Here is a 24,328-nt window from a genome sequence, read left to right on the forward strand (position 1 = left end):
GAGCAAGCTCAGCATAGGATATTTAGACTTCTCATGGAAACTATTTTAAATGCTTTTCGTTTTAAAATAAGCTAGCAAAAAAACAACGGAGTGTCACGTTTGGTTTTGTCTTTTGTATAAATTTGAATTTTCAAGATTCACATAGCAAACTAGTGAAAACGCGTCAAACACGTTTTATAAACATGCAGTGAAACCTTAAAACTTTAAAGCTTTGTAAACTGGGCACAGTGTACATGAGAATGCCATATGGTGACTAATAGAAATGACAAAGAAAAAACATTGTTTAAACAATCAATTATACTTTTTTATTTTCCCAGATATAAGTATTTGATGGTGCTCTTTACAAAAAAAAACACGACATTGAAAAGAATAACAAGTGAAAACTTTAATTTAAAAGAAAATAGATCTTGATTTGTTAATAGGAGATGCCTTTATCCTCGTCAGGATCAGAAAGTAACACCAATCCTTCATAAATGTTGTGATTAACATTTTCTTCGATTGTATATTCCACCCAATCACACACCAACCGGTTATTTGGGTTAGAAGCTGTCAAAAGGACTGTAGACTAAGTCACATAAAAAATCTGACCCAATGTGAAGCATATAAACACATCCCCTCACACTCTTCTCTGACACCTTCAAGTCAAAAATGCGCTAATAGTTTTTTCAGTAAAATTGCCTGTGCTGTAAATTCAAAGGTACTATTTACACTACCCCTGCACAAAAGCATCTTTATTCAATGTGTATATTATATTTCTTATTACAGTGGGATTAATATGGCATTGCCTGGTGAGCGTTGGACAAATACTCAGTAACATTACTGATGCACTCAGCTGAGTCACAGTCCTGCTCTGTAGACCGATTTTTCTCTGCCAGTCCTTTTCCTTTCAGTAGCTTCTCTCTCCCTCAGCCGCTTGTGCTCACTGTACCACCAGTTCAATTTAGGATCGCATTTTAAAAGACTGATATTGCCAGCTGTGATCACACACGCCGAGGTCAGACACTGTGTGAGAGGTACATTTGCAAATGTAGGGTTTCTCTTTACTTCAGAAGATGCGTTACCTTCTTCACTGATCTGGAGAAATTAAACAGCGGAGCGCTAGATTATATCAAAGACTCAGTAAATGGTGAAATTCAAAAGAGTTTCAGAAAGTAGATGCCCAGTTCCAACATATGGAGGCTCCCATGTTACGCATAAAACGAGGCAATTCAGTACAGTAAACCCTGGGTTTAAATGACTAATAGAGGCAAAGGGTTCCGTTAATGTCAACTATCTTTTAATCAAGAGTGACATTTTTTGGGCCAAACACTCATTATTAAATGAGATACAGTAAATATATATATATACCTTCTACCTCTTTTGGGTCATTTTGTACTAATTATATATGATAGTTAAAATCATAATCAGTTAGAAAATTGTTCCTGCCTTTTTTTCACATAAATATACAAGCTCTTATTTCATCTATTGTAAAATATATTGTATAGAATTCAGTAAAGCACATGAAACACAAGCTACCTACCCCTATAGGGCACCAGTGATGTTCCTGCATTTTAAACCTATGTAGTATTTATTTTACCTTTGTGCCTTTCCCTGTTATTGGGATTTTTCTGATCTTACAGACAAAATTCCATTTTAGCAGATTTTGTCCGTAAAATCCAAAGTTTGTCAAGCAACAACCATTAAACCGAGGGATTTCTGTAATGAACTTCCTGGAAGTCCACAGGGTTTGACACAGGTTGATCAAAAGCAGGGAGAGGGAAAAATAAACCATGAAAAATCCTGACAACCCAGTGGCACGAGTTTTCACGATGTCTAAAACGGATTCAAAATGGAAAAAACCTTCCCCTAATCCCTAAGAACAGACAAAAAATTCACACATGAATGGTAGTTTAATGGGAGCTTCATAAATATTTCACTTTTTGATGGATCATATCAGGCAGCACATTCACACAGTGTCCCTGAAGAGGCAAGTGGGATTTCGGGATACAGGGAAGACCAGGTGTGCTGGTACCCTCGCAGGACGTCTGCTACCTGGTCACAGTAAAGCATTGCTGTGTGGGGCGACATCGTCGGTGCGGAGAGTCATACAGCCAAGACGAGCTGCCTGGGGGGCCGTTGGGGTGGGGGGCTCAGTAAGAATACTCGGAGACGAATATCGTCAGGCGGATGATGGAGCTGCCTCGGAAGTTGATGACGTTGTTGACGGTGACCATCTCCAAGTCCAGCACCAGCTCCTTGGGCCCCTTGATGGGTCGAGCCAGGACCAGCGTGGCACTGACGTTGCTGGTTTGCTGCATTCGAACAGACAACAGGAGAGCACCACCGTGAGTGTGCCAGCTCATAAAAAGGGATAAAAAATGGTCCACGTGACCTTTTTATTTGCCGACTACACTGGACAAACTTTACTTTCACGTACCACATGCTGGATCAGCAGTCATCACAATCTACTGTAGCCTGCAACTATCAAAGAGTCAACTGTGGAAAGGTTCTAGGATGAAAGACACCATGGAGGAGGAAAATGTCGCCCGACTTCATGATCACCAAATCCTTTTGAACTCTATCTTGAAGTTAAAGGTCTCTTCCACCTTGATTATGACTTTGCAACTGCCAAAAATGTAAACTAGAAGCTCAGATCAGAAAGTTATCATTTTTATAAGACGAGTAATGGTACTAGAAGAGTCTTCAAAGATACTGCCTATAGACATTTCTTACGAAGCCCACTCAGATGCCAAGACCCCGATTCAGGACGACAGGGAATAGTTCTGCTCTGCACATTTGATGGATGCTAGCAATTCAGTTTTTCAAAGGTCTCGTGGAGCTGAACTGCAAACTGAGTATACTGTAGATATCCTCACTTTTATATTGCATCAGTGGAATGATTCTTGCAGTTGCTGTGTTGTTAAAATGTCTCATTTTTATTCCTGGTTATTCAATTGCAAGCTTAATAGGCTAACTATTTGGATAGTGTTACTATCTGGATGGAGGATGACTTGTTAGTAATAGCCTAAGTTTCAAGATGAATTTACTTCCTTTTTGACCATCCCCGATGTGAAAGGTACAAGGTATGAATTCTAACCCCAATCTGTCACACCAAGTGGTTTCAAGTTCTGTTCTTTATGCTTACTTCAGGCCTGGTCTATTTACTCATTGTTCTGCCATAAAAGGCGGCTCTATTAACCACAATTTGATTGCCAATATTTAAATGTTTGAACTCCCAGTTGGGGAGTATGGATTAATTATTAAACATGGATTAATTATTAAATATTTCAACTGATACCTTTGGTGACATTTTAACCGTTTTTTTTCCCAAATATTTAAGAATATAAGAATAGTTATTGGAGAAAACAGGGCATTTAACTTGTTATTATATTGGTTATGCTCGGTTACAGTAACTGAATCTACCCCTGTGCTTTTATTATTAATACTATATTGATGAAGCAGTATCAACAGTCTGTGTGAGAAGCTATATATGTCATGTCATTTGCCAAACCGCTTTATACTATACGGTGTTGCGGGAAGCCGGAGCCTACCAGGCAAGCAACGAGCACAAGGCAGGTACACCCTGGACGGGCCGCCAGTCCATCGCAGGGCAAGTGCAAGCCAAACATACATGGGGACGATTCGGAGGCCACGGTAAAGGCCGAGGGGGGAAATTTGGCCCGGGAACCGGGATAACTCCCTACTCTTACCGAGAAATGCCTGGGGATCTTTAACGAACACTGAGAGTCAGGACCTCGGTTTAATTTCTCAACCGAAAGACGGCGCCCACTACAGTATAGTGTCCCCACCACTGTACCAGGGCAGTAGGTCAATAGATGGGCGCCCCCTATTGGTTTCACTAACACCACTTCCAGCAGCAACCATGGTTTCCCAGGAGGTCTCGCATCCAGGTACTGACCAGGCTCAACCCTGCTGAGCTTCAGTGGGCTGCCAGTTGAGAGCTGCAGGGTGATATGGCTAGAAGCTGTATATCGACAAAATAATTATTCTTAATAATAATAATAAGGCACTTAACGATTATACCAAACCTAATTATCAGAGAGATAATACAAAAGAACTTTCATGGCTCTAATCCTGACCTTGCAGAAGGAAATAATGGTGCCTGAAGTTTCTTGTGTTCTTTTGATTTCCCCACACTTTATTTAACAAGTGGAAATTTCAAATTCTACAGTATCTGTTCAATAACTGTAGTTTCTTTAAAAATTACAGCTGAAATGTTCATTGCGCCATCTGCTGGTGTAAACTAGAAAACATCATAGCAGAGCTCGCTGTGAGGTTCAGTTTCATCCTAACACAGTCCGTGTAGGAAGGCTTGACTGATGAAAATTATTGAACTTACAAAGTTATAATTAAGGGCCCCAACATAAACTGTAAGAAGCTGTAGAGCTTTATTTTAAAGAGATTTTTCGGAGATGCTGAAAATGCCCTTTGAATCCATAAATGAACCTCTTCAGACAGAAGGAAAAGACCAGAAATGAACAAACATCTCCCAAAACAGCAAAGCGCCCCTGTTATTTCCATTCACAATCACCTACAATGGCAATCCTTTCCAAAATCAAATCAAAACAAAACCATATTGTGGTCATATGCCAAAATACCAGAATATTTTGGATTTAGGTTCAAGCTTCAGTGTGTTTAAGATGTGTCAATCACAAGCTTCTCCATAATTCTGTAATAGTTTTTGAAAAAAAAAGGGCTGAAAGTCATCAGGATCAGGCACTCGGCTGCGACTTTTTTACCGCTATGCCACCACTGTGCTTCTTCCCAGCAGGGGCTGGAGTGACGCTGTTATTATGGCACAAACAACCGAACACTGCCAACAGGTCAGAGTGTGTCTGGTACTCTCGCTACCTACCCTCATATAGAACTCCCTCCCGTCGTTGCCGGACTTGATCTGGAATATGTAGAAGGCCCCAGGGTAGCGTGAGGTCGCCTGCATCTGGAAGATGTCAGCCGGCACGCTGCGCCCAGCTGTGATGTCCATGTGCTTGTACAGGATGGTGAAGGGCTTGTCCCTGCAGGCAGGGTTGTCCGCTGAGCACATGCATTGGCTGCAACACAAAGAAACAGGGCACTGCTTGCGGGGAGTCCAGCACACAGGTAGCCGCACACGAAGCCTTAGTTTACCTCCTGTTTGTCTTCCAACATTTCAGATATGCCCTTTAAAAACGTTATTAGGTACACTGCAGAAATCTGAAAACCTGGAACTGACCTTCATGAAAAGAGAATAATTAGGCATATTCATTCAAAGCTTCCTTAGATGAATCAAGGGAAATCAATACTGAAGTCAAGTAACAACCATTGCTTTTAAACTATATTTGAGGAGAACGTCTCATCAATTTCCCCTTGTGTCAAGAACAGTTCTTTCCGGGCCCTATGCAGACGACACAATCCGGAATTGTGTGGTAACACTGAGGAAAAAGTCATGCAGGAGAGGGTATGGAGACGGGGGGGCGTGTCCAAGGGGTGCAGGTGTCCAGGGGAAGTGAGTCCGGGGCGAATGATCCAAGAGAAAATCCAAACGGGTAATCCAAGACAGAAGCAAAGTCCAAGGCCAGGAGATCCACCCAGGGGATTAAAACCATGAACCGGGTCGGGACCGGCAGGGCGGGAAATCAGGAACAGAAGGTTAAAACCATAACGGAGCCACACACAGCAGGACCCAGGGCTCTCACGAAGTGGAATTCAATGAGGAACCAAGAGTGACATCTGCATCTGGCTTTTAAGGTGGAACGGAAATAAGAAACAGGTGCAGGTAATGGGGCAGAACAAGGAAGGGCTGGAACGCCCTTAAGAGGAGGAGTAGAGATCGTGACACCTTGCACTTAACTCTCATGGACTACATGTCATACTTAAAAAGTATTTTTAAGAACAGACTTAAAAAGTGGAAATGCTTTGTGAGTTCCAAGCACAGGCTGAGCTCGGAGATGCAGACCTCAGGGTTTTGAGGCTGGGTCATGTCACTAGCTGACTGCGACCAGGATGTTCCAAAGGGTAGTACTGGGGCTTGTCCACAAGTGAAACAGCGCCTCCCAGATGTAAGTGAGGGATGCAGAGCTCAGTGTGTCAAACACTTGAAGGACTTGGCTTGGCTTGAAGGCCATTAACTGGCAATTTTATTCAAAAGAAGTAAAAACGTCTACAATCAAAAACAATGTAACATTTGTGAACGAAACTCAATAACACTGATTTAGAATAGGAAACCATTGCAGGTGAGAGCACTTACTTTTCACCAAGCTCAATGTAAGGCTCCTCGCATTTAATTGGGTCCAGGCACTTATATCCTCCCTGGAAATTGAAACATACTTGTGCTGTTGTACAGGTGTTGTTACCAGTGTCACATTCATTGATATCTTAAAAATCAAACACACAACAAGTATGGTCAGTTTAACATTCATTATTAAACAAACAAACAAACAAACAAACAGATGCAGCTTCCAAACGACTGAATACCTTGAAAATGAAAATACTGTTTTATCCTTTTTGTCAGATTTAAATGTCTACTGGACATTTCTATGGTGCAGGAGTCTTCAATCCTGAGCCCCAATCTAATCCAAATTAGAAGACCTGCATGTTGAACAGAGCAAATGAGCATGAACTATATCATATACTGTACATATATTATATGATATGATATAGTTCAGGTGGGTAGCTGCGTCAGCATACATAGGCTGCAAAGGAACAAGTAATAGGTTTGTTCCATGCTGAAAAGAGAAGAAAGAAAACACCGTCCATGGAGCCTTCTTCAGGTTCAGGTGACACACCTGAAGAAGGCTCCACGGCTGAAACGTTGTGTTTTCTTTCTTCTCTTTTCAGCATGGAATAAACCTATTACTTGTTCCTATTATATGATATATCCTACATATATTGAATTATGGAAATCCAGTATTTGAGGGCTTAAGGGTACTCCAATTTTCTATCCAAATGATCCCTAAATTACTTTAACAAAACACCTGCTTACTTATTTATAATAAATTGTAGAAATTCAGGATTGAATAGTGACTTCTGAATCCTGATAGATTGGGGCTCTTCAGGACAAAAAGCTGGCAATACACCTAAGAAATGATACATGCAGATTGTGGAAAAAAAAGGTCTTTAACAAATGAGAATGTCATCGTTTATAAATGAACTACTCCTTAAGTGTGTTTTGAATGTAAACCAGCTAGGGAGAAGGAGCAGATTAAGCAAAGATGAAATAATAATAAAAATAATGATTGCAAACATCTCAATGTGAATGTGAATCTCATAACCATTTCTTTTGGTCTTATATGAATGTCAGAGCTGCCACTGCTCTCAGACGTGTGGTTCTCATGCATCAATATTCTCTTAAGGAAGAAGCTGGCTGACAATCCCTATCCTTCAGTACTCAAACTTATTAACAGCAGAATATTGTATAAGCATTGTTGATAAACTGAGCATCTGGATAAGTCATACATATTATCTCATTATAACCACAGGAGTGTACAAGTAGTGGTTAATTCCATGCAGCAAATGAGACAGAAAGAAAAAAAGCTAATTGAGAAATTAACCTATTTGCATCCCATGCTGAGATAGGTCCACATTCTAATCTCTTAGCTCAGAAATATGTAATAAAAATCAGAGTCACCTGAAGAAATAAACAAGATAAAACACAGTTTCTGTATTTGTTTTCTGTATCCCCTACCAATGGCTTTGCACGTTCAGAAAATCCTGACGTTTCGTACTAATTGGCCTGAGAAAGGGTACACCAAGCAGAAGGGTATTGAAAGAGCCATTAATTTCAACTCTGGAACAGTGCTGTGCACTTCTGGTTCCTATAAGTGACCCTTTACGTCCCCAAAATCACACAGAAACACTTGCAAGGTAACAAAAGGTTCATCTGAATTTAAATTAGGCAACTCTGATCCTCAAATAATTTTAGGATTTGCTTCACATGATCTGTGAATAATCAATAACATTCATCACTCTTCACAACTAAATTGTTTCCTGTCTTCTGGGATTGACTGTCGACAGGCTCTCTAGAAACCCTGCTGGACTGGTGCAACACGTGTGGCTCTTGCTGCTCCTGTAGCTCACAAGCTCCGAGCACACACAGACTATCTGCCTCTCTCAGATCTTAAGCTTTGTGTCTGTAGAGCGGCTAGGCCACTGTGCCCCTACCTTCACAGCTCCGGTTGTCCTCATATATTAAATACCCTGGTGGACACTCGCAGTAGAAGGATCCAGGTGTGTTCTTACAGGAATGCTGACACAGAAACTCCGAGAAACCACACTCATTCAGATCTGAAGGCAGCAAATGAAAGGACAGCTTTTTCAAAGGGTAAACAGGCTGCATAATGCTGTCAGGTTGCCATCAACCACTACTAGGCACTCCTGCACAGAACATCACTCTTGGAAATCCTTGCTGATTGGCCTGTTGTACTCAACAATTAGCATATCATTCTCCATGTCTGCTCCACACTTGCTGACATTCCTCTGTGTGGTTGACACAAATACCTGATTCATCACTACAGAGGACATGGCTCCAGTCCTGAATGGTTCATCTGGAGTGCCAACCTCCAGAATACCAAAGGCATTGTTCTCTTGGTTCTTTTCTTTCTTGATTTTGACAAGGTCTAACTGATGAGTCATCATCTGTGCCTTTTCCTAATACAGCTTTTACAGCTTTACAGCTTTTTTACTAATAACATAATTTAGCATTTCTGCATTAGTTATCACACGATTTCATGACAGTCAGTCACAAATAACAAGATAATCAAAATGAAGCTAAAAACACTAAATCCACAACCAGCATCTGTATACTGTACTTTGCTTCTCTAAAAACATATATACCTATAAAGAAAGATAACTTTCCTTTGAGGCTCAGTATATTTTCACAAACATCATTCCTTAGAAGACAGATGTTTATTCCTGTGCTTTTCAAAAGAAGGAAGACATTTTGAAGTTTTTAAGACATTTAGGGAAATACACCTAACCTCACACTTTCCAATTTGTGCATCTTAGTACTTTATCTCTCCATCATTGAGCTACACACATCGTCTTGTCCGAGAACAAACACAAAGCAGTCGTAAGGAAGTGACGGCAATGAGTTCGGATTCCTCTGGGTTTCCCTTCCCAGTCAAGCATTCAAAGGAGCCAAAGAACTGACCGTTGCACGTGGTGCCGTCGGCCGCCAGCTCGAAGCCTGGGTCACAGCTGCACAGGAAGGAGCCGTACGTGTTGAAGCAGTTGTGCCCACAGGGATGCTCTCTGTCACACTCGTCTATGTCTGTGAAACAAGCCTGGTCAGTGGACAAAAGGCCCTTTCTGCTCGTATGAATAGCAAGCGCTTCCGATTCTACAACGTCACAAAGTTCCAGCACTGATTTTGCATTGGATTTCTTTTCTGGCTACGGTTTAAGGTATGAAACAGTTCCAGTTTGACTCCTCCACATCTGCCTCCTGGCTAGCCCAGGGCTGTGCTAAGGGATGGTACACAGAGGGGCCCTAATGTGCAGTCGATATGCATACACAAGCCCACAGACTAACTGTCACACCTCATGGAGGATCAATGTTCTCAATTGGGAACCACAGAAAAGACTAACTGTAACTTGGACCAGTAACTGGAGCTTTCCAGAGCAGCCTGGAATGCTGCAACCATTTTTGGGTCAGTAAGTCACACGCCACACCAGCTGTAAGCATAGGAATGGCAATTATATGTGCCTTGCTGTGAGGAATGATTCTCCCAGTTCACTGTCTCAGCCAAACCCAAACATGAGAACTATTAATTGAGAAAACCGTTTTCCTCTCCAAAGAGATTCTTTTAAATGGGCAAAGCCACTACTGGCAAGCACTGTAGGTAAACCTCCAAGTCTGAGGGTTAGAAACGGTTATTTACTGCAAATCTGTCTAATGTTTCGGTGCACTGCGACTTTGAAACTGATGGTGCTGAAACATGAACGAGTCAGCTGGCCAGAGGAGTGCTATGACATCCCTCTCTCATTAGGACTGGTGGGGCAGTGAGAGAAGCTGGTCTGTGTAGTCTTTTCCAGATGTTCCAGTTCATCCCAGAGGTGGCTATTGAGCTCTATAATCTTAAAATTATAGCCTGTAGCCTGGACTCTGTCATAAGCTTAGGGTAACCAGGATTCTCGAGCAATCTTTCTCAACAGCAAACAATGTAGGAGCAGCAAATATACTTCAAACAGAATGACACTCAGAATAGAGAAAATCTGATTGCGACACACAGGAGGAAAATAGTGAACAATAATTATCAGATAGGAGAGAATGAGTTTAAAGAAGCTTCCTGATAAATAGTCTTACAGTAGGTGTTCATGTTGACATATCTCTTTCCTCATCGAAAAAGCAATGGAAAAAGGTGAACAAGATATTAGGATGCACAGCAGACCTAAAACAGTGGTGGCTCTGTGGATCTGCACCTGTGGCTGGAAGGTTGCCGGTTCATATCCTGTGGCCAGCAGAGGAACCCTACTCTGTTGGGCCCCTGAGCAAGGCCTTAACCCCAGCTGCTCCAGGGGTGCTGTATAAATGGCTGACCCTGTGCTCTGACCCCAAGCTTCTCTCTCCCTGTCTGTGTCTCTCATGGAGAGCAAGCTGCAGTATGTGAAAAGACAAATTCCTAATGCAAGAAATTGTTTATGGCCAATAAAGTTATCTTATTTTAAACAAATCTAAACATTAGTCAAGGCACTGTGAAGATCTCAATTAGAATATTATGCACAACCATTTTACAAAAAGCTTGTGACATCACTTTTACCTTTTCTATTCAGCAAGCTCAAGTTCACAAGCAAATAGGATGATGCACAGAAAATGGGAAGTCCGATGTTGTTTATTTTTGGAAAGCACAGAAGTAGAAGGCATGAGGCCACCAGGTTACCTTGGCATGTCCTGCTGTCAGGATTGAGGATGAAGCCTGGGTTGCAGGAGCAGGAGTACGATCCTGGTACATTGGCACACAGCTGTTGGCAGTAACCATATCTGCATTCATCTATATCTGGAAATACAGACCACCAGAACCATCAGAGGAGGTAGGGGCCAAAGCAGGAAACTGTCACACAACCAGATCCAGCAGAACATGCTGTTTAAAATAAACCTTTGAAGCAGCTTCCAAAAATAAAGCCTGTTATCGTAAGAAGGGAGTCTGCTTTACTTTAGAAGCTTTTGAAAAAGGGGCTTTTAGGCATCAAAAAGAAGGTTGGGAAGCAAAAATAAATGTGAAAATGGTACACGACACAATGCAAGTAGGAAAAGTGGGGCCTTTCATCTTCGTTTAAATATATTATTGTATTAAATATCTCCATCTTCTAATCACTTCTTCTAATTCAGGGTTGCAGTCGAGCTGACAAGCAATGGGTGCAAGGTGGGGTACACCCTGGATGGGACACCAGTCAATTGTTGGGCAGACACACTCCCACCAGTACCAATACCAGTATGTCTTTGGACTGAGGAAGGAAACCAGAGCACCCGGAGGAAACCCATGCGAACACAGGGAGAACATACAAACTATACACAGATAACACCTTAGGTCCATAATGGAACCCAGGGCTTCAGCACTAGGTACACCTGGCACCACTGTGCTGCCCTCATTTATATATTGTTTTGGAAAAGTAGCTGAAGTTGATTCCAAATAAAAAAACAGGAGCTGAGTAAAAAAAAAACTCTGGAAGTCCCCCAGACTTCCTCTGTGGGACATCTTATAAATGCACATGGTAAATAACATCAGTTCACCAAGAGAAACGTTTAAACAAGTCATATCTCTAACCAGGGTGGAAACATTCACATTGTACTGGTTTGTCTGATTGCTTTCTGTGTGTGGTCTAAGAACAGTGGTCCCAATCTCTGGACCTGAATTAAACTGCATACAGTCTGTGGAAGGCTTTAATAAACTAGTGTTGCTTCATTCCTGCTTTCTAAATTTATCTTTTCCTCTTCTGACACGGACATATTCCAGACAACTCAATTTGGATACAAGAAAAACTAGAAATGTTAACTAGAAAGTTGTAGCCTACGTGATGCAGCTGGATATACAATTCAGTGTATTTACGGGTTTTTGTGGATTCTGGATGATTTAGAAAGATCCAAATGCCTATGTGTCTCAACGTGAAGCACATGGAATGTCTCTCCAGCACTGTCCTGATGTTCATTCCCAGCTGTGAATCCATCACAGTCTGTTTCCTCCGCATCTCTTTCTTGAATAATATTAATACTGAATGTTCATTCTGCATTCTACACTCCTGCGCTTGATTTTGTAGTTGTAATTATGCTGTTTTTGGCAGTGGAGTGGTATTTATCCATTTTCCAAAACCTTCCTTCGAAACGGAAAGGCAGAAGCCAAAAAAGACAGTTGGTACATCAGTGTTCAACGCTCAATGAAGAATACTTGAGATCTCCACAGTACGTGTCTATGTGCAGCTTAGTTCGGGTGCAGGCTGTCAGTGGTACCAAGGGGAAATACCAACGACAACAACGGAAAACCACTGGAGTTAATTGTTTCATGCTGCAAGCTGGCAAAAATGCTATGTTTTACTCCAGGCTCAAGTTAAATGTGCACCAAGATCTCAAGAGCTTTTAAGAGTTGTTAAAAGAAAGTTATTATTTGTCCATTTGTCCATCTGAAATGACAAAGATATTACTTTAAAATTATTTTTCTATTCAGATGGACAAATATATTTCAAATGTAATATAAATGTAACATTCCCTAACTCCCAGTGGTGAATTTCAGGAGGCACAACTGACACCTCTAAAGTCACCAGAACTGTGTAAGCGTATGAAATTAACGATTCATATTACCGGGGTCAGATCCATATTAGTGCAGTGCAAGGTTCATTTTTTAATGTTTGCAATTCCAATGAAATAAAGCAATTTAAAGTATTAGAGTACAGAATGTAGAGCTAGTATTATTTTAAATGCTGTGGAACATATACTTGGCAAGATGTGAATAGAAGATTACTGTGGTATTTTCATTCCAGTACTAGCTCTACTGTAAGGTGAATCGCTCTGCAGGGGGAATGTCACAGGTGTACATATGTCTCTACCACGCAGTTAAAATATTTAAAGGAGCCAGACAAACCGAGCCTGAAAGCCACTGCATTTCTAAATTGGGAGGCTCTGAAATATTTAATAATTCGTAATTAAATTCGAATTATTTTTTATTTTAAAAAAGACTGCTAGGATAATGCAAAAGGATAATGCTTTGCCTGAACCTCTCACAGGCTCCAAGATGACACACAACCTCTAAATCAAATCTTAAGGCCTCTGGTTATCAAGCCTGTTCGTGCACAAACACCTGCATCACGGAGATGCAGGTCCTGTCCTGGCCTGAGGGCCAGAGTCCTGTAGGATGCACAGGTGCTTTTCCAGTAGCAACCAATCAAGAGCTAAAAACTAGATTTCTAAAAAAAAATTAAAGCTCTGTATTTTCCTGTAATGACTCACACTCTTTGTTGCCTTACTAATGAAAATCTATAGTATTCTCTTCTCTTCTTATTCTCTGTAAATAACCGGTGCGATTACGTAGGCGAGATTCGAGTGGGAGTACAAACTAAAGGACTCTCCCTCGGGCCCTTGAGGATGTGAACTGAGCTCTTAATGCAGAAGAAACTGTCAGAAAATATGAGTGCTAGCCCAGTCTGGCCATGTGCGGACTGCAGCTCTTACCCACACACTGGCCGTTGACCAGCCAGTAGCCCTCGGTGCAGGAGCAGGTGTAGCCTCCGGCGGTGTTAATGCAGACCTGAGTGGGGTTACACTGGTGGGTGCTTGTTTCACACTCGTCGATGTCTGAAACAGAGACACAATCAGGGAGACTCACTGCGGATTGGCTCATTGAGCAAAATCTAGTGTTCAAGCCGTTTTCTTCCAGGACAAGAACTGAATCGTTCAATATAGTGTGAAGGAAATGGGCAAGAGAGAGGGGAGACATGCATGATGCATACGCCTAAGAGAATCATCAAACACAGATGTTATCTCCTGATATTCTAATGCACCACACTTTTCTCAGCTTTTGTTTTTTCTTGCTCTAGAGCAAAAGTGCCTTTACTGAACAGAACTGTAAGAATTTAACAATGCACATACAGCAAAACCTATTGCATAAAAGAATAGAAGTAGGCCCTTCCTACACACACACACTTAAATGAAGCTTTTAAAAACATCCACTGTTCATTAAGAGAGAAGAGCAACACAGTGTTTGTTTTTTGGTACTGGGCATACCTGGCATTGTAATTTTTTACAGTGTGTATGTTCCAACTGTCATACTTATGTAGCCCTGGAATGATTTCCTTTTGTGGATATTAGCTACAGAATGCCTCTAGGCAAAAGGGTTCCTACATTATGAAATCACCACTTTGGAGCTTTTTTTCTAAAGAGAGGAATGCAGATAATTGCCTCATATAAACACACAGCTTAATGAGTTATAATGTCTGATGAAGGCAAACGGCTGAAGCCAAGTCTGGCTGCTTCAGCTGATGGTTCTCTGTAATACTTTCCAAGGGACGGCACAGCCAGTGTGGGGAGCCAGCCAACAGCAACAGAGTAAAGCACCTGTTTGCAGTTAAATCTTTTGATAATGCAGATTCTGCGTTGTGGCTTTTTGGAACATCTGTGCTCCATGTGTACTACAGCCCAATAGGGAGGGAAGCATGCCTCTGTGTCCACTTAAGACCAATTCCTTATATAGTTTTACTTGCAGTTCACATCCATAATTACTTCTGATGCTGGAGATAAAAACTTGCGAGTCCTAGGAAACCATCTGCGGTTATATATCTGGACAGCGCTACACTAACCTTCATCTTTTTAGGACACCCAGAGGGAAAGTGTTTATAGTTCACTCACAGGGCAGTAGGTTCAAAGGGGAAAAACAACAATTTCAAATATTAAATATTAAAGTGAAAGCTTTATGGGCCCGAACAAGCAGCTTGTACACATTGTGACATATAGCAACGTATACACTGTAACTATATCAACAGGCATGAAAGATAAAGTTCAAAGTATTTAAAGCAACATTCTACTTACATGAGTCAGGCCACAGATGAGAAAAAAAAGTCATAGCATAGTTTGACACAAATATGTAGTAAGTGCAAAGCTTGATTTCATCAAACATAGCAGCTCCTAGAATTCCATGTATTTCCTTTACTCTAACCGTTGGGGAAATGTGACAGTTCTGCAAGATGCGACTGTTTGTCTTTTTAACATAGATGAATCTACTGACTTTGACATTTTCTGACATGTGGTGTCAGAAGGACTACAGTTGGTTCAATCAAAAATGTATTTACAATTCAGTTCCTTTGAAATGCTCTCATGGTGCTACAGATCACATTGCCAGGGGCCTTTCTCTGAAAAAATGAGCTACTTCTAGAATATTTCTGGTAGATAATAACCCTTTTAATACAGTTCCCATGAATGAAAATTAAAAACTGTGACTGGTGTCAAACTAATGCACAGCGGCATGCAGTCAAGAAAAAAAAAGAATTTGTTAGCGAAAGACTTATTGTTTTGGCAACATCACTGAAGTCTGTTTTCGGGACATATCAAAGAACACCATCTATCAGTAGGACGATGACTGACTATCAAGCGCTCAGAGGTCTGGAAATCAAATGAGGTTCAGTCAAGCCACCCTCTCCCCATGGTGTTTGCATTCACTTTTTCATTCCAGTGGTATCAGTGAGAAATGTGCTCTAAGCAGCTGCTGATCTGCCGCTAAAGCAGACTGATCCACAACAAATTATTTTTCTCTTATCAGGAAGCAAGATGTTTTTTAAATAATAGCAGATGTTCTATAATACTGAGGTTACAAAGTTTAACAGATCATCAATGGATCATACAGCAACCTTATTCTTCCCTCTCCATTAAGAGGTCCAGTAAAGATGCTCATGTATTAGCGCAAATGGCTGACCACCACCATGCTTGGGTAGGGCTTTCTGGCTTTCCTGGCAGAAAGCATGTTACAGGTTTCCTTTTAAATATTGCATTTCATCCATCCACCAATCCATTTTTAACTGCTTTTTAACTCCTCATTGTTCTTATGCCTAACAGGGACTGTAGCCATTAAACCAAGTTCTAAACAACTGCCAATTTCAAACTGGGTAGTTAAATATTTGTCTATTCCAGAAGAAAAGTCATAACTACTCTAAGGAACCTTATTTGACAATATAGCATAAACATGCAAAATAGTAACGTTATAGTATCATGCAAAATAGTAACGTGCTATTTCATCACAGATGACACACAAAAAAACGAAAATGGTCAGAGACACAACCCATTATAGGCATGAGCCAATGGCTTGTGTTGAACTTGGCCAAGGCAGCCTTTCAACATTGAACTGGTGTGATGCTGGTTGGAGCACTAAGGGAATCAATGAACCAAAACTGATGTTTCCTTCCAAACCAACAAAAGCTGAAATGCTCACTGCACTAAAAACCCTGCTAAGACCTTCCACAGCAGACGACATAATGGGTTTTTCTAGTGACCGTGATATACTGTACAACGCCACTGCCTAACAGCAGACCAACAAAGAAACTGCTTTGAAAAATGACAGACTCTTTTGAAAAGTTACAGTTTGGAAAAGTGAGACCTCCAGTCCTACCATGACACACTGTCCTTCCATTTTCTAACAGCTTCTTCCAACTCAGGGTCACTGGGGAGCTAGAGCCTATCCCAGCAAGCAACGGGCGCAAGGCAGGATTCACCCTGGATAGCACAGTCCCTCACAGGGCAAACACACAGAAACAAACACAGACATGCTCACTCTCAAACCTAAGGCCAATTTTCCCAAAAGCAAATTAGACTGGAGCACCTGGAGGAAACCCACTCAAACACGAGGAGATCATACAAACTCCATGCAGGCAGCACCCAAAACCCGGAATTGACCCTACCGCTGTGAGACAACAGTGCTATCCACTGTGCCTCCATGCCACTCTACAATATTAGCAAAACACTCATTTCTACCGCAGTTACTATTTATGTAGTATTAACTAATTTGTCTCAATTGGATATTTAGAAAAGGAGTTATGATATGCCTATAGTAAAAGTTAGAGCTCATGTCTTTACCCTCTCTAACAGTGAATAAAGAGGTCTGCGACTTTCTCCAGAATAAAACACTTTTCTTCTTTATTTCCTCCCTGGGATAACAACACGAAAGGTTGCATCAGTACTGATAGAAGGACACCACACAGCACTGCCAGAAGTGGGGTTTAAAGTTAGGTAAAAAAAGCCGCAATGAGTTTGGCTCACTTAGAAAACGGACTGACCCCCTGGTGGCTGACTCACTGCACAAGCAAAGAGCACACCATACAGGTCTGAAGATGGTATGATAAAATTGCATCTTGAATACTGTCTGCAGTCCATGCCAGGATATAGAGTCCTTAGAGAATATCTAAAGAAAAACAACAAGACTTGTTCCAGGGTCTAAGGCCATGAGTTACTGTATAAAAAAGACTGAAAATCTATTGCAGCTTAGTGAACTACACAATGGAAGATTAATTGAAACTTACCCAAAACTGCAATCCAAATAAACAAGGCTGACCCTAGTTACCATTTCAAATGAAGATCGACAAACAGCTAACATAAATGTAAACTTGTGTGAAGCGCTTCATGCGAGTTCTAGTAAAACACCAATTTTTTACAATTTACAACTTACACAACTAAAGCCTGCTGCATCATCAGATAGACTAGGGCCTTTTAAACGTCTGCTTGACACTCTTATGAAGTCTTTTAGTGTATCTGGCTGAAAGAACTTTATATCTCGAAACTTTCTTCTGCAATTCATAATTTCATTCCACAAACACACATTACGAAAAAGCCTTAAGCCACCCACTGAGACCATGCAACTGTTTGTTACCAGCACATATAGTGTAATGCTCGGCAGATACTGTATACGTGATTCACAAATTAATCACCTGTAAAGCTGTACAGCAATTAGAAGTCACGGCCTCATTGACAGAAGCACCACGGCCTATACACTCACCCAGAATGATACTTTTGCAGTATATCGGCAAGCACCACTTTCAGCAAATGAATTCAGCTTTGATGTAACATTCACATGATCTCAAATAGTTCTTGTAAGTTCAAATTCTCATTTGGTTATTTTATATTGACTCTAAGCAAGAGCAGATACATGTGTCAGTAACAAAACAGCCCCCTGGCAGCTAAATGCTATGTCACAATGTCACTGAAGTCTTTCCTCTACATATCAGGTTTCAAATACTGATATGTAGAGGAGAGTTATGCAATGTTTCCACAATATTGCTCAACTTAAGAAGCACCCAACACATCTTTCTTGATCCAATTTGATTACTTTCCAAAGGGCAAGGGTCCCTGTGGAGCAGTCGTTTCGGCTTCTTTCTGGCTCTTTCTGCACTCTGCAGTTGGTTTCATTCTCCTTGAGTTCTGGTCATTGCCTGATGTCCACACGATTATATCCACTGTACTGCGACTGTGGGGCAGCCATAAACATCAGTGTCCTTTGGCCCAAAAAAAAGCAATCCTAAATTACTCCAGTTCATAGAAACCCCTTCCATGGAGAACCCTTTGGCTAACACTGTACTGGAAAAGTATTTAGGATTTGTGTTTCTTTTTCTCTGTAATAAAATGAAGCTTAGGGAATATTTTGCAGAATCTAATTGCCTTTATTCTGCAGTCTCATGTTAAGGTTAAGGAGAAAGCAGATCTGTGCTGTGCACATTCCTTTCTCCTCAGACTTAACCATGTAATGCACATACACAGTATATGAAGTAAACAAAAAATGGTAAAGCTAAACGTCTTCAGTTAACATTTACTTCTGAATCCATCGCCAGTATGCTCTGATGTTTGATTTATAGGAATGAACATGGAGTAGATTCCAGGTCTGTAATGTGGTTGAAGCTGAGGAAAGCTATTTCAAAACCTCTGCCCATGCTGTTTAATTTGTGTCCACTGCGAGGTTTGTAGCCTGGTAGCATTTACAGGAGACGTTACCCACCACAGTTCTGACTGCCTCTCCTGGTTTTCTACTCTTCTCTATCCAGTTTGCTCTTTATACAATATAGAATTCTGAGGAGTAGATATCGCTCACCGTTCATCAAATGACTAAACCAAACAACATCCATGCCAACTGAAACAGCTTCACCATTCAAATGGAATGAATTTCTATGACACCAATTCTGTGGGGCACTTTAAAAAATACAGTGCAGAGAAATAGCATGCGAATCCTTTGAGTTTGTGTGTAATTTCCAATACTGTAGTTTAAACCTAAGGCATACAGTAATTAGAACGTCATGGAAGTCTTAATAGAAGCTGAAGATAACCCGCACCCAAAGGCATCCATTACATGGTGTGAACTGTGGGGATTATATGTCCAGATGAAGAGATCGGCCACATTATAAATGCTAACGTATGATTATTTTGGGGAAATCCTAGTATGAACCCCTGAGATCCGAAACATTCTTACTTTGGCAGAATAATTGCGCGGTATTTCCCCAGGAGCTCTGGACCAGAGTGCACAACACGATCGCGTGGGGCAGTCGTCGGCATGAGGAGGTCCGTCTTACCGACACACTGGCCGTCTTCCCCGAGCGTGTAACCCAGCAGGCAGCTCGGAGCTCTCCCGGAGGTGGGGTAGTTAGGAGGCTGCGCGGGAGCCGGGGGCGGCGCGAAGGGGTTGGAGAAGGGCGCCGCGGAATCTGGGTAGGGCAGTCCGGAGTAGGGAGGGGAGTTGGGTCTGCTGAGTGTTTCGCGGGGAATGCACATGTAGCCCCCGTTCTGGTTGACACACCTCATGTCCCCCCGGCAGGCATCCCGCATCACCCGACACTCGTCGATATCTCGGTGGGGGAGAGGACAGGCAGGCCGTCAGCACCCTCAGACTGCACCACTCACCCGCCCCGCCCCGCCCCCGCCTGCCCCCTTGGGCGACAGGAGGTTTTAAGACGTGGCGTCCTCCCTCTGGGGCTCGGGGGGATGTCCCAGTATTCACTACAGCCGTCTAAACAGACGCCCGTCTGGCACATTGAAGAGGGGGGGAATGACCCACATTCGTGCAGTCTTTTCTGCTACTCAAAGTTCCTACCACTTCAAAACACAAACGCATGTAATGAACTCCCACCTTTAGTTTCACAAACAGACAGGGTAGAATCCATGCTGGTGCTTTTATGTTACTATTGAGATCAGTCTTACCAGACTGTACGTGTGCCTGATCCCGTCTGATCTTAGATGCTAAGCAGGCTTGGGCCAGCTCAGTACTGGGCAGGGTGACCTCCTGGGAACAACCAGTGCCATAAGCTCTTTTTGGGGGAGGTGCAGTGGCTCTGTGGCTAAGGCTCCGCACCTGTGACTGGAAGGTTGCCGGTTCATATCCTGCGGCCAACAGAGGAATCCTACTCCGTTGGGCCCCTGAGCAAGGCCCTTAACCCCAGCTGCTCCAGAGGTGCTGTAAAAATGGCTGACCCTGTGCTCTGACCCCAAGCTTCTCTCTCCCCGTCTGTGTGTCTGTGTGTCTCATGGAGAACAAGCTGGGGTATGTGAAAAGACAAATTCCTAATACAAGAAATTGTATATGGCCAATAAAATGATCTGATCTTATCCAACTATGATGCCTTAAAACAATGTTATGTCCTTCTTCAGATGAAAGGTGTTAGCTTAACCTGATTTGATGGCAACTGCTGTATGGCTATTGCTCACAGCTCTACATTTCTCTGTTTAATTAAGTCACAGAAAAGACACAATTATAACGATTCTGGCTGTATTCCATCTTACCTATACATTGTCCACTGCGGCGGTCCAGATAGAAACCATTTGAGCAGGGCTAGAAAGACACAATTCGTCAGGGCTTTCCTGTATAGCTGTAAGAACACCTCACTCATTGTCATCAGAATTATTAGAAACAATCTTAATGCAAGAACATCAGCGTCTCGAGTGAATGTGTGCCAGATTCAAGTTTCAGGTTTTGGTTTAATGTCTTTTTATGTTATTTTAAAAATACTTGTTTATTTGACTACTCGGATATTCTGCATAGGGTCAATCGGAAATGTTGAATTGTTAGTCGCTGCTGTTGCCCGCTGAGGATCAGGTGTTCTTCCATTTTTTCAGCACATACTCTACAGTACACATTCCGACCGCACATGCGGGGTTCGTACCTGAGAGCTTCCCCACTGGACCTGCAGAAGAGTTAACACGAGGGCTACAAGCATGCTGCAACAAGAGGCAGACGTTAGAGAGGCACATCTGGGAGGGCACTGCGCGTGTAGGACACGTTTACAAGCGCAAATACCACAACTATTAACCCAAAAGCATAAGACGGGGGAAAAGCACATTTTCTAAAATCGAAATGTTTTCCAAGTCGTACATATTTCTCACCGTGTGGAAACATCCTTTAGGGGAAAAAAAGTAAAGCTGTAAGTTAAAAACATGCTCAATTTAGGGGTTGCAGGCAGCAACACTTTGGATTTATGCATATATAATCATGTATAAACATGTTAACAGACCTTTCCCGAATACCTTGTGTGGTGCAAAATGAAATAACTGTATATAAGCATTATCTTTAGGTGCTTCGTTTTTAAAACTACTGTAATCTAAAATTGTACATTTAAATTTAGAAAAGTCTAGAATAACGTTAAAGATTTACTGTATGGCCATGTTACACAGAAATGGTAGGTTTCTTTAAAACACAGGCTATTATGCAGTTGAACTTAGAATTTCTACGATTTCTATAACTCTACTAATTATTCGGAAAAACATGCAAGTAATTCGTTTACAAACTCAGAGTTTAATTTGTCAATCAAAATAGTCTGCAGACAATAGTTTGATTATCTGGTGATGAATCTGCATACTTTTATTACATTTCTTTAAACGATTTATTTTATACCACTTAAGTCTAAAACTACGACTCTTCTCTTTCAAAAACGTCGTATATCAAAACTTCTGTACAACTGTAAATTAACACGTTTCATTTTATAGTCCTACTCCCGAATGTGCGTTTTTAAACGCAAGACATAACGGCATAAATGCTTTTACCTTGCAGCCGTAAACAGACTTGAGATTCAGAAAGTCTCCCGCTGTTATTTTATTGCCCCTTAGTGCCTTCTCTTTTCCAGCAGACGCATGCAGCCCGCAGGTCCCTGTTCAGATGGAGCCCGTTTGTGCTTCAGTACTGTATGAGGAACAGAACCCGCCGCGCAGGCGGCCGCCGCCGCGCTCACTGACCTCCCCCAGACGCCGCGCCTCGACGCGAAACGAATACCTACTTTTTAGAAGCACCCCTTTCTGCCCAGCCAAGACTTAGTCGGCCAATTAACCTAGGAACGCTTTAAAATAAGAACGCTCCCATTTACTCTTTAGCCATGCAAATGGGAGTCCTGCAGCACTGGTAACAGCTGTTTTAAATCATGAAAGCACAAGGACTCGTTGACTGCGCGCCCTGGCAGCGTACAGATGTTGGAGTGCCTTTCGCGAAACTGGAATGGGGATGGCGGCGAGACTGACGATAGTGTGAGCCTTGAATATTATTAGAAGTGGGATTCTTTTAACTAGGCTCTACGTTGCGGTACGAATAAGTGCTTCTTAAACTTGTTTTATTGTTCAGAATAGAATAAAACGCAGGAGCAGGCTAGAACAAAATGTGGATCTACTAAATGCCGGCTCACACACTAACAGAAATTAAAAAAAACCAGCAAGATCACAAAAAAGGCATTTGCCCATGCTGTCGTAGTTTTTGTTACGTGTAAACTGTTCATAGATCTTCAGCAAATGAATGCAATCCAGCAGGACTGTGGTCAAGTCCACACTAAGTTTTCAAGCGCCACGAGAAGGTTTTGAGTGGGGCTTGACCTAATGGAAGGCAAGCTGCTCGGGATATTCCATTGTCTGTCAAGCAACTCATTGACATCACACCACAGGACCCTGACTGGAAAAGTTATAGCTCTCACCGGAAAGACAGTATGCTAATCTAGCGGGTCCCAGGTGTTGGTAACTTGCAGGGCAGGCTGAGGACGATTCTTTGTGCGTCTTAGGACCACCATAGTCTGGTAACACCCCGCCAATTGTGTCACCCTGTGAGGGGAAGCCACATGGTCACAGCTGGCTATTGGCAGCCCAGGTCTGAACTAGTAACATGTGGACTGGGGGGGCTCAACTCCATTTAAGCACTGGTCAAGCCATTACAGACCCCATAATTAAAGTCCCTTTAGAAGTTGCCCAAACTGAATGCGGAGGGGAGTTACACTGGGTGGGAGGATGACGGGATTGCAGAGATTGGACAGAGAGCTAGAAGGACATTAAAATTGGAGATTTCACAGAATCTGTATCTTTGTCATATTGTATACTATTTCCTCTAATGGTGTTTTTTTGTTCTATTAATCACATTGCTCTTTAAGGAGGGATGCCATGTGAATTTTATTTAAAACTATTACAAAAAGGAAAAACATTCAAGTTACTTGAACCCATGTTTTAGCAGTGTTCCATTTAGCAATATGCTTGTGTTTGAAGTCCAACCTGTGAGCGAAAGATCATTTAAAATGCCATAAACACTAATTCAGAAAAGCCAGCTATATTCTAGTTATGCTCTAGACATGAATGTATAGAATGACACAGGAAATTGAATACAATATTCGTTTCCTGAAATCACACCTTATTTGTTCACTGGGTACACATAAAAAGAAATGCTGTAAGTCACAGTGACATGTTCCAGCTTTTGCAGAAATGACTGACAAACGAGTGGCTCCTGCCATATAGAGAATATTAACAGAAATGATATGTGCCACGGTTGTAGTCAATATTTGTAGAGCTTCATTAAAGGCATTTCTAACCTGGTGCTTCAAAATCCACTTTTTGAAAACAAAATCCCAATAAATGAAACTGTTTGTGGGCATCTGATTGGCTCACTAGTAAAGATGCTGGGCCCTTTCGAGGTGAAGATGTCTGATCTAAACCAGGCTGTACACTGCAGGTCATTATGGCTGTGCACCACACAGCCAGCACAGTGGACAGCCAGACTTTCTTCGGTGTGCTGCACAAGGGAGATGTTGGCAGGGCTGCAGTGTGAGCAGTGATAGTTGTACACAACCAACCTCCATTACCCCCTCGCTACGAGCGTACTGTACGTTGCAAACAAGCGCCTGTTTCAGAGGTTATACACATTGCTTTTGTCCCACCAGTGGTAGACCAGGGGTTAAGGACAAGAAGAGAAGGCTCATCTAGCTTGTTTTGTTGCTATTAGCTAATTGATCTGAGGAACTCCTCCAGTTGCTACACTAACAGCCCTTTGCTTGAGGAAGTGCTTCCTGGTGTCGGCTCTAAACACACTTTCTGCCCTCACACATACATCCTCTGATTAGTCTTTCACTGTTGATTCTGTGGAAATCTGCTGGGCTGATTACTCTGAATA

The 24,328-nt window shown here is 42.0% G+C and overlaps 1 protein-coding gene across 1 annotated transcript; it reads right to left on the minus strand.

Annotated features, from left to right (window-relative positions):
* Window positions 1-279: 279 nt before the first annotated feature.
* fbln5 (fibulin 5) lies at window positions 280-22,364 on the minus strand. Its single transcript, XM_069193365.1, has 11 exons — window positions 21,961-22,364; window positions 21,084-21,138; window positions 20,704-20,752; window positions 19,500-19,772; window positions 13,636-13,758; window positions 10,856-10,972; window positions 9,128-9,247; window positions 8,140-8,262; window positions 6,227-6,353; window positions 4,856-5,051; window positions 280-2,291 (listed from the first exon to the last, which is right to left on the minus strand). Exons 2-11 carry the CDS (start codon window positions 21,135-21,137, stop codon window positions 2,130-2,132), a joined length of 1,344 nt encoding a protein of 447 aa, XP_069049466.1. The 5' UTR covers window position 21,138; window positions 21,961-22,364; the 3' UTR covers window positions 280-2,129.
* Window positions 22,365-24,328: the final 1,964 nt, after the last annotated feature.

The sequence above is a fragment of the Lepisosteus oculatus genome, chromosome 8, assembly GCF_040954835.1.
Source record: "Lepisosteus oculatus isolate fLepOcu1 chromosome 8, fLepOcu1.hap2, whole genome shotgun sequence".
NCBI classification, from domain to species: Eukaryota; Metazoa; Chordata; class Actinopteri; order Semionotiformes; family Lepisosteidae; genus Lepisosteus; species Lepisosteus oculatus.